We start from the raw sequence: 16,588 nt of genomic DNA, 5'->3' as shown, positions 1-16,588 counted from the left end.
GAAAGCAATAAATAGAGGTAATTCTTTACAGTACTGCTTTAGAGGGAAGGCATAAAAAGAGGGCAGAAGCTGGAGAGAGGGGGTGAGTAAAGACGTGTGCATTAGGGGCCTGTTTATATGCCTTTTGGAAAGGTCCAGTACAACCTACTGGCAGAACCAGGCAGAAAATGGATGATTGTGAGAAAAAGAAAAAAATCTGCATGGGTCACTGAACTGATCCACACACGGTTCCTGAACCAATGAAGAAATACATTGTTGGAGAGAAGGTGCCTGGGTTAGGCCTGACAGGCCTAATGCCCTAAAGGTTTCAGATTTGAAAGGCATTTAAAATGAGCCTGTCAAATAGCAAAGTTCTCTACTGATCTGTGGAGCCAAAATGTGGCCTGATGGCGTTTTCTGAGAGGTTCCTTTAGAGGGGCAGTTTTACAGAATGCTACGGGTGCTATCATCAAATAGCAACTAAGTGTCTAATTTCTCCTGACACCTCCTCAATTAAAATAAGAGGGCGGTGTTTCCCGGGGGGAACTGGTTGTGGTGACCAGCAGTAGTACAAGGAGGCCAGAAGGTCAGAGATGGGGTCGGGGGGGACCCGCGTGGGATAGATGTAGGAGGCTCTTGCCAAGCCTTTCGTGCCACCAGTTCCTGATTTCCACCCTGCCTCTCCAAGAGCCCCAGTGGGCGACTCCTTCCCTGTTTCTTCTTCCTCCCACGCTCTTTGCGCCCCCTACTTCTCCTTTGGCCATTTTCTCTCGGTGCAGGGCTGGTTCTGAAGACCGCCCGGCCCCTACTTGCCTTTTCACTGCCCGAAGGCGCACGGGAAGCAGACCGAGACCCCCGCAGCTCCAGGAGGCCGGGGCCGGCGTTCTGAGCATGTGCGAGCAAGCCGGGGCGCGGGGGGCTGGGGAGCCCGCCCCAAGGCGCTGCCCTGAAGGCTGAGCCAGAGCGCGGGGAGCGCGGCCCGGGCAGCGCCGCGCGGAGCTGCGCCCCTGCGCCCCGGGGGCCGCGTTCGCGCTCTCCCCCCGGGGTGGGCACGCCGGCCGCGTGTGCCTCCCTGCTTGACGCGAGGGCGCACCAATCAGCGCGAGCGGCCCGCGCTGCCATGTGACAGGCGAGGCGGCTCCTTTCCCCAGCCCGGCCCGAGGGAGGAGGGACGCGGGGCTCGCCGCGAGCCTTCGAGAGCAGCGGCCGCGCAGGAGGCGGCGGCACAGGCTCCGAGCAGCAGCGCGCGCTTCCCCGGGCGCCCGGCGCCGCGAAGAGCTCGGCGGGCCGCGGGAGCCAGGACACGGGTGGACAAAGCAAGATGGCAGGGATCTTAGCCTGGTTCTGGAACGAGAGGTTTTGGCTTCCGCACAATGTCACCTGGGCGGACTTGAAGAACACGGAGGAAGCCACCTTCCCGCAGGCGGAGGACCTCTATCTCGCCTTCCCGCTGGCCTTCTGCATCTTCATGGTGCGGCTCCTCTTCGAGAGGTAAGCGGAGCTGGAGCGCTCCTCCCCTCCCCCTAACACACACGCGCGCACTCACACACGCACACCCTCGCGCGCACACGCACACTCGCGTGCTCTGTGGCTCACGCACCCGCGCCCCCAGCGCTCGCGCTCACGCCTCCCAATCTTTGTGTTCGGGAAGGGGTTGCTGACCCCGCAGTCCCGCTGCCGTTCGGGGATCCAGAGGGGTCTGGCTTGCCTGCGGATCCCTCCGGGCGCCCGGGAGGGGCCGCGAGCGCCGGGGTCGCTCCCCGCACTCCTCCCGGGCCCGCTCCTCGCCGCGAGGGCGGGCGAACAAAGGTGAGCGGCGGCCGGCCGCGGGACGCGCCGCACTCCGCGGGGCTCGCCCCGCTCCGCCCTGCGAGCGCGCCGCGCTGCGGGGCAGGGCTGCCCGCCCAGGCTCGCCGCCACCCACCTGACAGCCGGGAGCGTTCCGGACGCGCGGCCGGGAGGGCGGAGGCGCCGCGCACTTCCAGTCCCTTCCCCCCGCACGCGGATCGTCAGGACCGCGCTTCTCCAATTCGGCGGGGACTCCTTGGCTTCTGGACGCGATTCGGTTTCCATCGCTGACACTGAGTTTCAGGCCCACAGTCCTGGGAAATAGGTGACAAGAGTTTGTAGGTTTCCAGCCCTCCAGGCCATTAGCTGTTTCTTTACAAGAGGATGTGACAGAACGGGTGCACAGTCTGCAAAATGATATTAAATTGATAGGTGTTTACGGTGAATAGCCATACTTCTATTTTGGTACCAGAATGCACTTAAAAAATTTTAAAGAATTGACGTATTATCACTTATAAATCTCGGATTTGGTTGACTGGCCGCACTGTGCGGTGAACAAACTTGTGCTGCTTTCATTGAATCAGTCTTAGTCACAACTAGGTTTTGCCTGCCTCGGCTCTGCTGGTCTTACTGAAACAGGACCTGGATGGCAGCACACACTTCTTTTTCTCAGCTGAAAACCTCACCACCCCTTTTCCTCTCGCCCCCTTCATCAGGAAAGGCTGAATTTCTTAGATCACAGAGCAGAGTTTAGACTCCATTTCTCACTTCCACCCTGTCTCTCTTCCCCTGCCTCGACTCACCTTGGTTTTGCTTCTTCAGCTTTTGCTCTATTATTTTGTTTGCTGTTTCTGTTTGTCTGAAACCGCTATTGGGGATGTTAAATTTGTTTTTTTGTATCTTTTGTTGCTGGAAATGGCAACAGACAAAGCTTCATGGGAACAAAAAGTATCTTTTGTTTAAAAAAGGTGCATTTTTCAATGGACATCATTGTTGCATAAGTACTAAGTGAGCTGTCCACATGCAGAGATTACATGCACAGGGGAACAGATTTAAAGACTTATTTTTTAAATGATTGGAATCCAGCACAGATACCTCATTGATCCTGTCTAGCACTATGGCTTACTGCGAGAAAGTGGGTGTGTTTGCAGGTATAGAGTTGCTTCTAGAGCAAATGTTTACTTATATAAAATAGGAATGCATATCTAACCTTGCAGTCTCTCAAAAAGCAAAACAAAACGAACAAACAAACCAACAAAAACACCTCTCAGAAACAGCAGGTTGCTCTGTGTTGACACATTGTAGGGGCTCCACACAGTTATGAATGATATCTAATCAGTTCTGGCTGGGATCCCTTTAAGCTAGCTAATGCATTTGAAAGAGATGTGTAGTTTTATGCTTTGGAAAACAAAAGCATATCAGCTGATGACCTGTATGCAGAAAGCTGATTCCAGGCTGTTCATTAGGTTGGAGAAAAAGAAAATTAGAAAACGAAGACAGCTTTATACTTAGACTTTATCTGCCTTAAGAAAAAATTAAAAATAATGTAATAAATGAAAACTGGAAGTTAATTTTTCCTCTTCCTGAACAATTTTCTCTTCCTTTGCACAATCCTGTGACTTAGAGTTTATGCAAAGGGGTCAGCTGCTTTCAACTTTAGCCACAGCAAATGCCCTCATATTGATATGGAGAGAGTTGGTCATTGATCAGTGGCCATTCATGCAATTGATTCAAGTACAAGTGGTTTCATGGCCTGTATGGAAAGTGAAAGTTTATGGTTAATGTTCAAAGTAATAATTCAGTATGACCTATATACCATAGGATGCTACTGACTTTGGCAAGGGTCTCTATTTTTTTTTTTTTTTGCTATAGCTGTGACACCTCTGTTTTTAACTATTCTGACTCTCTCAATTCTCTAAAAATCCAAGTGTATAGTTGTACCCAGAATGACAAGCTCTGCATGTTTCTCTTCTTTTCAAACCTAAATGACACATTCTGGCATCTAACCTGTGACCTTCATCTCAGCATCCATCAAAGGCCTGAATCAACATAACTGATCCGGTTGATACTGATATCCCTGGCACGACTCACTTTCGGCACCCTTCTGATATGTCATGCAGACATTTTTCTTTTGTAATAATTCTAGAACGTATAACATGATTTAAAGGAGCCTGTTTCATTTCCCTTTGTGAAATGAAATGCTTTATAATAGGAACAATCCCCTCAGGATCCTATTTGGTTTTCTTCTTCTATTGTCATTGATTTCAAAGCTGAGAACATGTCTGTGAAATACCTGATTATCCAACATCTTTATTTCCATTAAATGGGGTCTGCAGTGCCCTTGTTGAGGCTAAAATTGTGACTTTGAATACCTTCTCCTCAGTCGCACGCATCTCTCTCTATAAAAAACTGCCTGAATTGGATGTTTGCCCAGTTGAAGAGTTCTGTCTTCTTGTATCCTGCTCACTGTTGGGCTGTTGACAGCGGTGGCATTGGTGGCCAGAACAATGCCATGCTGTAGCACCACATGGACAGCAACAAGGCCCAGCGTGGCCAGTTAAAAAGGGGGCAGCCTCAATTCAGTGGCTTTTGGCCGAGCCTGTGAATAGGCCACCGCTCGGTGGTTTTAAGCTTAGCCTTCACTCTACACTTAGCTCTGGGTGGGGACAGGAAGGGCGCTGTAGATACGCCTTGATCGACAGAAAACTCTCTCTTATGGAAAACAAAACAAAACTGGGCAGTTTCCTCCAGAATGAAAATCGCAGTGTCGACGATCATATTGTGTTCTTAGTTTGATGACAAGGAACAAAATATTATTTAATAACGCGGCATTATCATCTGTTTGATGGATTTTCTTGATTTAAGGCTTGTTTGGGCTCAATAATCCATTCTCTAATATTATAACAAAGGCTTCTTCCGAATTTATTTTTTTAAAGAAACGTGTGTTGCTGTGGTACTCCTAAACGTGGGATCAAACTTCTGTTGAATTCCTGTTTGGGAATAAAAGATTTTTCCAGCTATTGTTATGAAAGGTAACGTCAGTGCATTTTCTTCCCCTCGGGCTTAGGAGAGAGATGCAGGGAGAAGTGATTGAGAATCGAACACTCGTTCCAGCCAGACGTGCCTCCCACTGCTGCAGGCAACTCGTTTCTCTCGCCTTTTTTTCGCATTTGGGCGGTGAAGCGGCTGGCGTGGTAATCCAGGGCTGCTGGAGCCTCCCAGTTGTCTGACTCCTGTAGCTTACTAATTATTACCTCACCAAACTTTGGATAAGGCTAAGCATCATTTTTCTGTAGGTAGAAGTGAGTCATCTAAGAATAAAGAGGGTTTTTTTTTCATATAAATATTCCAGCCAATGGTTTTGTTTCTTATATTTTTGAATTACGATTTGAGTTGAAAGAACCGTTTGGGCTGTTATCACTTGTGCCCCCCAAAGCTGCAGTATTTCAGAATAACTATCTAAGAGATTCTACAGACAAAGCAGCTGCTCTCTCCTCAGACCTTGTGTAGGTGAACCCAGTGTAGGCTGGTGCTTCTTGTGATGGCTGGGTAAGAAATGAGAAGCTCGTTCCTGTTGGTTGGGCCCTCAGAGTGGCAAGCTCTGTGACAACCATCATTCTTCAGGGGGCTTACACCAGTCTTGCTTTGACCCATTCAGTCCAGTAATGACCTGCTGCCCCCAAACCTTCAATGAACAACACAGTGTCAGCTGTGTCAGAGGGAATGTGCGGCCAGTGGGCTCTCGTGTGGGTACACTTAATGTATTTGCCCAGCCTCGGCTGAGGTCCTGGAGGAGACGGGAGGGGAGGGGAGGGCCCAGAGAGAATGAATGAGAAGGTGTTCCCCATGGTAAGAAGGGGGAGGACAGGTGTGAGTGGATGACTGCTGGGGAAAAGTGGGGTGTCAGGTGAGTTTCACTACTGAAGGCTCCTATAACGTACCTAGTAATGAAGAGGCTGATTACCATCAGATGTTTTAAAAGAGTATGCAATGGATTGAATGTTTACGTTCCCTCAGAATCCATAATTTGCTAAGCTGACCACCGAGGTGAGGGTATTAGGAGATGGGGACGTTGGGATGATTAGGTAATGGGGGTGGAACCTTGGAGAATGAGATTAGTGCCCTTTTAAAAAAAAAAAAGGCCCCAGAAAGCTCTCTTGCCCCTTTTACCATGTGAGGACAAAGCAGAAAGATATTTGTTTGTGAACCAGGTACCAAATCTGATGTCTTGACCTTGGACTTCCCAATTTGGAGAACTGCGAGAGAGATAAATTTCTGTTATTCATAAGCCACCCAGCCTGTGGTATGTTGTTATGACAGTTTGAATGGACCAACACAGTATATGAGAATTACTTGCATACACATTCGGTTTTTCTCACACAGTCGGTCCTGGACATTTAACCCTATAAATGTACCTTTTCACTTGTTAAATGATGGTGTGATCCAGATTAAAATATGGATACCTGCTTTGCCAGGCTGGTATAAGAGGAAAGAAGTAGGGTCAGACACATAGGTTACCTCCTACAATTTCTGACTTGGATAGGAAAGTTGGATTACAATGGCTGTTTTGTTGGAAAACAACCTAAAATCAAAGGGATGGCTTTGTTTATTTGGTTTTTTGTTTGTTTTTTGCAGAACTTTAATACAGCTTTCTCCTTTTGCAAAATAAAAAGTTTGCCGTTACTGAATGCAATAGTTGAGCTATTTGTAATAGGTTGGTTTTTGGATCAAAGGCATAATGTTACTCTTAATGGGCAGTGTCTTAGAATGGTGGGGAGGGCAGGAGAGATAACTCTAAATGACCACAAATGATTTCATGTCATCAAGGAGTGATGAAATTAACACTCTGCATTCACTTGTGACTTTTCTGTTGAAAGTATCTGGATTCTCTATTGACACAGTTGGATTGTTTTCCTCCTGGATTCCAGTTTATAAGATATTTCAGAAGTGGTTTCTTTTCTATGATGGGGAAGGGCAAGGGCAGGTGGCAGTGGAAGGAAAATGGAGTTCCAGGTGAACTTTCATCATGAAGCCAGTCCCATGGCTTTGGAAGAGGCCACTACTTCTGCCTCAGGCTCCCTCCCCCTGTCTTACTGCCTGATAACACTGTTGGTGAACACTACTACGTAGGGCTATGCTGGCCATGGAAGATTTTAAATGTTTATTACAAGCACTAACATCTCTTCTTCCATCACCAAGCAAATTCAGATTTCCTAAAGCCATTGGCCATCTATTTCTTAAAAAGCCATAACTCTCAAAATTGTATTGCTTTTCCCTCCTCCCAGCTCCATTTCATCAGTTCATAAACATTTTGAGTCAGGATACCGAGGTTCCAGATTTTGTTTGCTAGTAACTAGTTGTATCCCTTAATGTTTTTAGGGAGCCATTTCTTTTTATTTGCAAAAATAGGAGGTAAACAACATTGCCACTTGTAGCACAAGGATCCTTCTGTATTAGTTAGTGATGCCCTGAGAATCTTGCCTCCTAAGATTTTATCTTTGACTTCTTCCCGACTCCCCTTTTTAAAATAAAAATTATTTCATAAGCTCTTCTGTTGTCACTCTTTTCTGCCACCATAGCCTTCATTGATTTCTCCAAATACCTATGCTGTGGCAAGATTGAACTCAAAGTGGAGATCCTCACAACGTCTCTTTGGGGTGGCCCACTAGTGCTACTGTGGATGACTGAGGGCCAGGGCCCAGAGTCTCAAGCTGTGACTTGGAGCTCATCATTTCTTTTATGTTTGACTGTTGCTAATGACTGCAGTTTTTAATGAAAACCTTTTTATTTTAGTTTTGAAAGTAATAGTAAAAACTAACATTTATTCCCTATGTGAGTTTATGACTTTATATGGTTTACGTCATTTACCAAGCCCTGTGAGGTAGATGTTAATTTTCCCAATATTTTAACGATGACACTAAGGATTGAAAATTTTGGAAATGCACCTAACGTTACACAGCTCAAAATAGCTAGGTGTCTTGATCTCCTAATAATTTTGGTGATCTCAGATTTTAAAGCCAGTATCATGAGGTCATACTGTATATATGGTTTCATATGCAGCCTTTTGCTATTTAATGATCTAACCTGAACATTTTCCATGAAATAATTTATTAACAAATATGTTTAGTGACTGTACTTTTTCTACACTGTGAATATACCATAATTCATTTAAACCATTCTCCATATTGTTGTTGGACATTTAGGTTGTTTCCAGTTTGTGTATATAAGTCTTTCAATTCCTGATGACTTCCTAAGGAATATCTTCTAGAAATGGCATTTTTAAGCCCAAAAGGATAAATATTTTAGTATTCTTGACAGATACAGATTTCCAAATTGGTGTCCAGAAGATCATGTCCGTTTGCACTTCCTTATCAACATGCAGATCATTACCATTTGAGGACATTTTTGCTTTGAAATTTGAAAACATGTTACTGCTATAATGTGTTTTTATGTGACTCATGATGAACTTATTTCAAATATTTATTAATCATTCTTATTTCACTTCCTGTGAATTTGTGTGTATTTTCTTACTGGGATGAGCTTTCCAACTTTTTGATTAGGACAGTGGTAGCCTTGGGATTTTTTTTTTTTTTTTTTAGATGCAGAATGGTCTTGCCGTGGTATGTTTCTCTGGTCACATGCTTACACTGTTTTATTTCTTTCTCCCTCTTGCCTGTCCCCCACAATCTAAGTCATCATCATCATTAGGGAGAAAGTTTCTCAGATTCCACATAGTGGAAAGGATGCATTCAAGAGGATGAACTAGATAATATCCTGACTTTATTATGGAGAGTGAGGCAGAGAGAAAGCGCTCAGAGGAAATTTGAGCAATTAAGAATGAATGAGTTTTTATGAAGGAAAACTTAGAGATAGAGCCTAAACTCCTTTATGTTTTCTCTTTGAATATGTGGTTAAAAGTGACTTATATGTGGAACCACAAAAGACCCCAACAGCCACAGCAATCTTGAGAAACAAGAGCAAAATTGGAGGTATTACACTACCTGATATCAAACTATACTGCAAGGCTACAGGAATCAAAACTGCATGGCACTGGCATAAAAAGACATATAGATCAAAGGAACAGATTAGAGAGCCTGGGAATAAACCCAGGCCTGTATGGTCAATTGATCTGTGACAAAGGAGGCAAGGTTATACAATGGGGTAAGATAGTCTCTTCAATAGTGTTGGGAAAACCGGACAGATAATACGAAAAGATGAAACTAGACTACTTTCTTAGGCCACTGACAAGAATAATAAACTCAAAATGGATTAAAGATTTAAATGTAAGATTTGAAACCATAAAACTCCTAGAAGAAAACGTAGGCAGTAAACTCTTTCACATTGCTCTCATTTTTTTTTGGTATACATCTCCTTGGGCAAGGGAGACAAAGGGAAAAATAAATGAAACTACATCAAACTAAAAGTTTTTGCACAGCAAAGGAAACCATCAGCAACAACTAAAAAGACAAGCTACTGAATGGAAGAACATATTTGCCAGTGATACCTTTGATAAAGGGTTAATATCCAAAATTTGTAAAGAACTCATACAAGCCAACACCAAAAAAACCCAAATAATCCTATTTAAAAAATGGGAAGAGGACCTGAATAGACACTTCTCCAAAGAGGACATACAGGTGGCCAATAGATATATGATAGGATGCCCAGCGTGACAGAAATGCAAATTAAAACCACAATGAGATATCACCTCACACCCATCAAAATGGCTGTCACCAACAAACAACCAGTGTTGGCGAGGGTGTGGAGAAAAGGGAACCCTTGTGCACCGTTGGTGGGATTGCAAATTGTTGCAGCCTCTGTGGAAGATAGTTTGGAGGTTCCTAAAAAAATTAAAAATAGAATTATTATGATTCAACAATTCCACTTCCAGTTTGGCCTCAAAGAACTGAAAGCATAGTCTCAAATAGATACAGTTGAGCCTTGAACAACATGGGTTTGAACTACGTGGACCCAGTTATATAGTAAGCATGCTTTTTTCAGAAAATACCTGTACTGTTTTCAGTCCGTGGTTAGGCATTTGAAGATGCAGAGGGCCACTGTTATGCATTTATCATCACCATTTTATATAGGTGACTTGAGTATCCACGGATTTTTGAATCCACATTGGGTCTTGAAACCAATCCACCATGGATACTTAGGTTCAACTAGAGTAGTTAAATTTTTGGAGAGTTAAAAGTTATCTGCATATTTTTGACTGGTGGGGGTGGTCAGTGCCCCCAACTGCCCCTTGTTCAAGTGTCAACTGTATTTGTACACTTACGTTCATTCCAGCACTTTCACAATAGCCACAAGGTAGAAGCAACCCAGGTGTCCTACAGATGAATGGATAAACAAAGTGTGGTGTATACATACAATAGAATAGAATTCAGCCTTAAAAAGGAAAAAAAACCCTCTGACACGTATTACAGAGGATGAACCTTGAGGACATTATGCTAAGTGAAATAAGCCAGTCACAGAAAGACAAACACTGCGCGATGGCACTTATATGAGGAACCTAGAATAGTCAAATTCATAGGGACAGAAAGTAGAATGGTGGTTGCCAAGGACTGGAGAGAGAAAGAAATGGGGAGTTGTTTCATGGGCGTAGAGTTTCAGTTTTGCAAGATGAAAAGTTGTAGAGATAGATAGTGGTGATGTTTGCACAATGTAAATGTACTTAGTGCCACTGAACTGTACAGTTAAAAATGGTTAAGATGGTAACGTTTATGTTATGTGTTTTACCACAACTAAAAATAATAATAAAAAACACAAAGAAGATTCACTGACTAAAAAGAAAAAAGTTACTAGAAATAACTGGTTTCATTTTTTTAGGTTTGACGGTTTTCTTGTTAGGAACACACATCCCAGCCTCTTGATTTAAGTTCCATCAAGCACTTGCTTCTTTGTTTTAAAATGCATAATCCCTTTGGGATCGAGGGGAGTCCCTCTTCTCTCCATTTGGCATAGGTGGGTAGTAGGGAGGGGTGATGGAAGGAAGGTTGAAGACCAGAGAGCACTTAGGTTCTCTGAGCCCTTTTGGAAGGCACTTCCACTAAACACTGGCCTTTAGTCCACTTGTTAACATGGAAATTTAATAATAGTAAATTAGCATGTACAGAAAAGGAGAGCAAAGTGTCTCTGGAAAAACACACTGTACAGTGTATAGTTTCAGAGGCTCCCTAGGATTAAAATATAGGCACCCTAGTGAGTTCCCAATCCACTTAAAGCAAGCCAGAATGACAGGATCAAGTTCTAGTAGGGCTTATGGCCTAGGCCACAGATCCATCCTATCTATGGATCTAAAAGATCAGATCTTACCCTCCTCCCTGTCTTTCAATTTAATTTTACACCCATTTTGTATGCGAGTGCTTTAAACACTTGAAAATTTGAATGTGATTTTACTTAAATGCTGCTTACCATCGGCAATTGATTGCAAACACGGGCAGATACATATTATTGAAAAATCGTTTTCAAATTTTATACTAATCTTTGTTCATTGTGCAAAACTCTGCTTCCCACAATTCACCTGTGAGAATGTTTTGGGCAGGTTTTTTTTGGTTGTTTTTTTTGTTTTCTGTTTTTGTCTTAAGGAGAACTCTCTTTTCCTTACTAGCCTTCAAAATGGACTTGTCTTGTGCGGCTCCTGCTTCTTAGCCCTACTTTTGCCTTTAGGGCCTCAGAAAGGGCAGGAGTGGGGAGTGGAGAAACACAGATGGTTTTTCATTGCAGGAAGGCTGTGTTCCTTTACTGGGTAGCCCTTTTCACGCAGCGACCTAGGAATTTGTGACTCGCCAGTGTCTGCATAAATGTCACATCTTATCTCTGAGGTTTTCAGGTTACAAAGCTGTCGTTGCAGTCCTGAAGCTATGATTGCGTTTGTCTCTTTCCTCTTTTTTCTCTCTTTCTCTCTTTGTCCCCTGCCCCGCCCCCAGTCTCTTTCCCACTTTCCCTCTTTCTCCTTTCCTTCCTTCTTATTATCATTGGTACAGATCCTTTAAAAACACAGGGACATTTGGGGAGCAGAGGAACAGCACAGAGTTAAGAATTGGGGAGGGGATGGAGAAAACCCTCTAAACTTTTGTCCAGGGACACAGCTTGGCAAGTATCAGAGTGCAGGCTGCCAGCTAGTCTAAGTGGCTCTGTAGATCTTGTCTTAATAGATCACCGTTTCAAAGCAGAATAAAGTGACTTGGTGGTTTAGGCAGAGTGGCAGATTTGGACACAATAGCTTGAGTGAAGGAAAATTGAGAACCCAGCAATCAGTCACTCAGGCATTATGGAGATTAAGAGAATACAGGGCTTTGTGCGTCAGTGGGCGAGTGTGTATCTTTGAGTGTGTGGGTAGATTGCAGGGCGACTGCATTTAAGTTATGTTACCATTTTCTACATTTACTGCAACTAATTAGAAATGCATATTCCTAACTAGAGTTGAAAGGAAAGTGGATGGAATATCAGAAAGACTCTGGAACTTGGGTTTGAATCCAAACACTGTCTTTTATCAACTAGGCAATAGTGGACAGCGCACTCTCTGAAATTTGGTCTCCTCGCTTATAAAATGGGGAAGATGCCTGCTTTGTGATATTGGAGCACTATCTGCAAAAACATGTATTTAAAGGGGACTCAGTAAAACTGGTTCCTAAAAATACACATTGTGTAAAAAATAATTGGTACCATAGTGCACGATTTCTTACCTCCTTGAGAACTAAGGTGATGTAATGTGTCGGGTGTGTATGGGGGTAGAGGGGTGGGGAGAGGGTGCAGCTTGTGGAGGCAGAAGAACCTGTTTATGTATTTGATCCTGGAACAGAAGGATTTGCTTGTTCTGCTGAAGAGTAAATAGAGTTTAGACAGCCATCGAAGCCCCTATCTCTTTAGCACTACACCTGCTTAGGGAGGAAAACGCTGCTTAGCTTTTTCTTTGCAACTGTTAATAGTGATGTGGATTGTAGGCCAGAGACTTGCTTGGATTTCGTGGCAGAAAACTATTTCTAAAGGTGAGGTTTTAGACAAGCGATGGGCAGCAGTGTATCACGTAGAGCCTGAAGCTATGCCTTTGGATGTAGCCCAGGAAGATGGCTTTCCACTGGGCGAGTTTTCTCAGGAAATCCCCTTTTAGTGGAGAGAGGCCTTAGGCAGATATCCCAGTCTGTCCCCCTGGCCCCAGCTGGCCCTGCTGGTCCCTTTGTATTGCATGTAGTCTCAAGGGAAAACTGATTGGGTGTTCAACCACCAGGAGTGGCAGGCATCAGATTTGCCATTTATATTGATTTAAGACGTGGACTGAATTTGGCCATGCCACTCAACTAGCTACAGATCTAGAAGCAAATGACTCAGTCTCTCCCCGCTCAGTTTCCACCTGACACTTACACTGTTGTTATGGGGATTAAAGGAAATGCTCCTTGTATTGTATTTAGAGCTGTGCTTAGGTCATGGAAGAGTCATTACTTGCTCTTTGGGTTTTTATCAAAGGCACACACAAGTGTTTTCTGAGTTTTTGTAGGAACCCTGATTTCCAGAAATGAGACTTTAGCATTAGATTTCTGAAACATCTTACTGGCTTTTCCTTTCTGTCATTAACATATATGATGGATCTCATTCTTGCTTTTCACTCCTTGGGGTTGCCAGTGTAGTCATTTGAGTTTTACTTTCCCTGTTACCTTTCTCCTCTTCTGCTCTCTGTCCCTGACCTTGTCTCTGTCCCTCCCACACTCTTCCTCTCCCCCTCCCAAGGGAAATTCAGATTCTTCGAGTTGTAGGTAGCATTAAATTAACCCTAACTTATCCACCTCACACTCATGTAATGCACTTTGCAGAGATTGTATGTTAACAGATAGCTCAGAAATATATGTATTTTCTAATAAAAGTCTCCCAGAAAAAGGAAAGCCTTGAGACTGACATTGCTTTCTTTCAGAATTTTTAAGCCTAGTGGATTGTCTTAATTTGATCCCTAAGAAAAAGAAATTTAACTTAGTATCCTTGGGATCATGTTTATGAAGATGCAGGCATTTAAAATCACCTGAAAATAATAAATATATGAGCATTTTTCCCTAAGAGAAACCAATCTACACCCCCAAATTTGAACTTCCATCGGTGTGAGTATGGCTAACCCTAGCCAAGTTAGTTTAGAAGGGATCTGTACGTGCTTTCCACCGGGATCACTTTTCCAATTCTGCCCAGCTTCAGTATAATTGGTAAGTAGTTTGTTGTGTGAATAATTTAATGAGCCTGTTAATTTTTTTAGGCATTGGCAGAGAGCATCTTAGGATGATCATAAGTGACATTTGTTGTGGGTTGTCTTTTAAATGAGGAAGTGTGGCAAAGATGAAACCACATGCTGTTGAATGACAAATTACCAAAAACTGCCTCTACTTAATTTAGTAATAGTTTAACAGTTACAGACTTTCTACTTAGAAAGGAAGCTGAACACTTATTCATTCAAAAACATGTGAGTCTGCCATGGGTCAGCAAAGTGGGCCGTGGCTGGGGAGAGGTCTGCCCGGGTGCATGCAATAAGGGGGAATGTTACCTGTAGATTTAAAAAACACAATAAAATTAACTCAAAGTTGGCCTGATTTTTATTAGACCACATGAAGCCAATTCTAAGCATAGAATTGATAGCCCTGGCTGGGTAACTCAGTCGATTAGAACATTGTTCTGACGATATGCGGGTTCCATCCCTGGTCAGGGCACGTACAAGAATTAACCAATGAATGCGTAAGTAAGTGGAACAACAAATCGATCTTTCTCTCTCTTTCCCCCCTTTCCTCTTCCCCTTCCTCTCTCTCAAATCAATAAAATAAAATAAAAAAGCATAGAATTGATAGTGTGAAAAAATACCCCTCCTTATCAGGGCACACTACTACCCCTCCTCCCACCTCTTAGAACACCACTACCAGATGCCGTTTTAGGGTACAGATGTTCTAAAATATTGGGAGAACACAGACACCTATAGAGATGAAATGACTTGCCCTGGGCCACCCACCCTGGTCCCAGCAGAGCCTGGCTGCTGTGGGACACCCATGATGCTATTGTAGAGTGACCAGCTGCTCCTGGTTTGTCTGGGACTGTCCCAGAAACACTTCAGTCCAGGAAAAACTATAATAGTTGGTCATCCCACCTGATTGCCCTGTCAAACCCACGATGGTCTGGTCCCCTGCCAGGGGTGTTTTCACAGTAAGAGTGTCTCCTCTGCCTCTCTCTGAGGTGAATGAGGGTGGTTGTGCGGAGGAGCTTCCCTGGAGATTGAGATGTGGTGCCTGCCCCCCTGTCAATGTACCACATGTCATGGCTTTAAAAAGGTGATGGACAGGCTCCCCATTAAGGGTCGGTTGGAGCTCCTGAAGGCCGAACTCATTCTGCACACACCCAGGACCAGTTCTCGGTGTGGCAATTCCTCTGAGCACGTTTGGCCTTATTGAGACCACACCAGTGGATTTGTTTTCCTCCCACTTTCAGCCCAGGGTGCGTTACGCACACACACTTAATTTTTTTAAATGATTATTACATTATGTTTAAAAGTTTTAGAGGAAGAGTGGCAGAACTCACAAAAGTTTACCTAAATCATTAAAAAACCACAAAGTTGGAGAACTTTTTAAAAAAGAACAAATACCAAAATAGCTTTTAGGAAGATGATACCCTTTTATTTGCTTAAATTGCCAAAGAGAGAAAAAGAAGGCTGAAGACCTGCATGGTAAAAGTTGTATTTAGAAACATGCTAAAGCACACATTAAAATGAAAAGAATGATGGAAAATGTGCTGTGTGCACCCACACTTTGAATGTTGCTTGCAGAAGTGTAAAGGAATGGGGGGGGGGGACCCAAAATAGATGCCGTACAGGTGGTGGCTGTGAAGCAGCAGTTATTTCTACAGGGTGTTCAGGCAGGCAGGTGGTTTTCTGTGCGTGTTCTTTTATTGTGCATGGTTTTGCTGAGTTCTACAATGTGTAAAGCTGACTTGCTACTGTTAGGTACCTGTGGTTTATTGGAGAGCACTGGGCTCCTGATGCAAACACTGCGGTGGGCTAGGTCTCAGAGGAATGAGGGAAATGTTAGCCAATTCCAGTTCTCTCCGAGGTAGGCTTTGCAGCTGCGTGCCTCTGAGCAGGCAGGTCAGATCGTCCGTGTCAGTGCCTGTGCTGTGACCTCTCTCCCCCATCTGTCCACACCTTGGCAGCGAGTGAGGCCACATAAGATCAGGTAGAGGGCAACTAGATAAGACCGTGGCTTTTCACTCCTTTTAACTGTTGGCTCCTTTTTGCTTCATGCTCCATCTTCTGTTTTCCTCTTCCTACTCTGTCTTCAAATCTAAGGTAGCCGGGGTACACTGAATCTCTTGATTGGTTGACCCCCTTACCCTTTGGTCCTGAGCCCTGGTTACCAGCTGTTGTGTAATGCTTCCCATTTCCCAGGACAATAGTGAGTCTGGGCCAAAGCCACTTAGAAGGATGGTTAATAAGCTATCCATCTCGTACTGCTAACCTCAGTTTTTCAGTGTTTAAAAAATATGGAATAAATAATGTGGAGTAAATGTTCTTTGTGTTATCGAAATAACTTTATGGTTTTAGAATTCTCTTTTTCTGATTGGAAAAAGAAACAGAATTGCTTACTAAGTTCCACGAGTGTGCAACAGCAGTTTATTGTTTGGCGAGCAGTTTTCCCCTTGTTCAGAGTTGAAGATGAAATAAAAATCTCGCACTCACAGCAGAACCAAACCTGGTTAGTCTTTCCCTCCACTGATCCTGATTCCAGTTTCCCAGCCAATGTCTAAGCCTTTACTCAGGGCTCAAATCTAAGGAATTTCAGTCCTTTCAAGTTGTCTAAAGCTG

The 16,588-nt window shown here is 43.9% G+C and overlaps 1 protein-coding gene across 1 annotated transcript in view; it reads left to right on the top strand.

Moving 5' to 3' along the window:
* Positions 1–1,208: 1,208 nt before the first annotated feature.
* CERS6 (ceramide synthase 6) overlaps positions 1,209–16,588 on the top strand; it is a 236,077-nt gene continuing 220,697 nt past the window's right edge. Inside the window, exon 1 of the mRNA XM_016200210.2 lies at positions 1,209–1,470. Within this exon, the coding sequence (XP_016055696.1) occupies positions 1,301–1,470 (170 nt within the window). The 5' untranslated portion in view covers positions 1,209–1,300. The remainder of the gene's footprint in view (positions 1,471–16,588) is intronic.

This window comes from Miniopterus natalensis, chromosome 8, assembly GCF_054644295.1.
Source record: "Miniopterus natalensis isolate mMinNat1 chromosome 8, mMinNat1.hap1, whole genome shotgun sequence".
Classification (NCBI taxonomy): Eukaryota; Metazoa; Chordata; class Mammalia; order Chiroptera; family Miniopteridae; genus Miniopterus; species Miniopterus natalensis.
The sequence above is the reverse complement of the archived record's forward strand: the minus strand, read 5'-3'. Positions and strand labels throughout refer to the sequence as shown.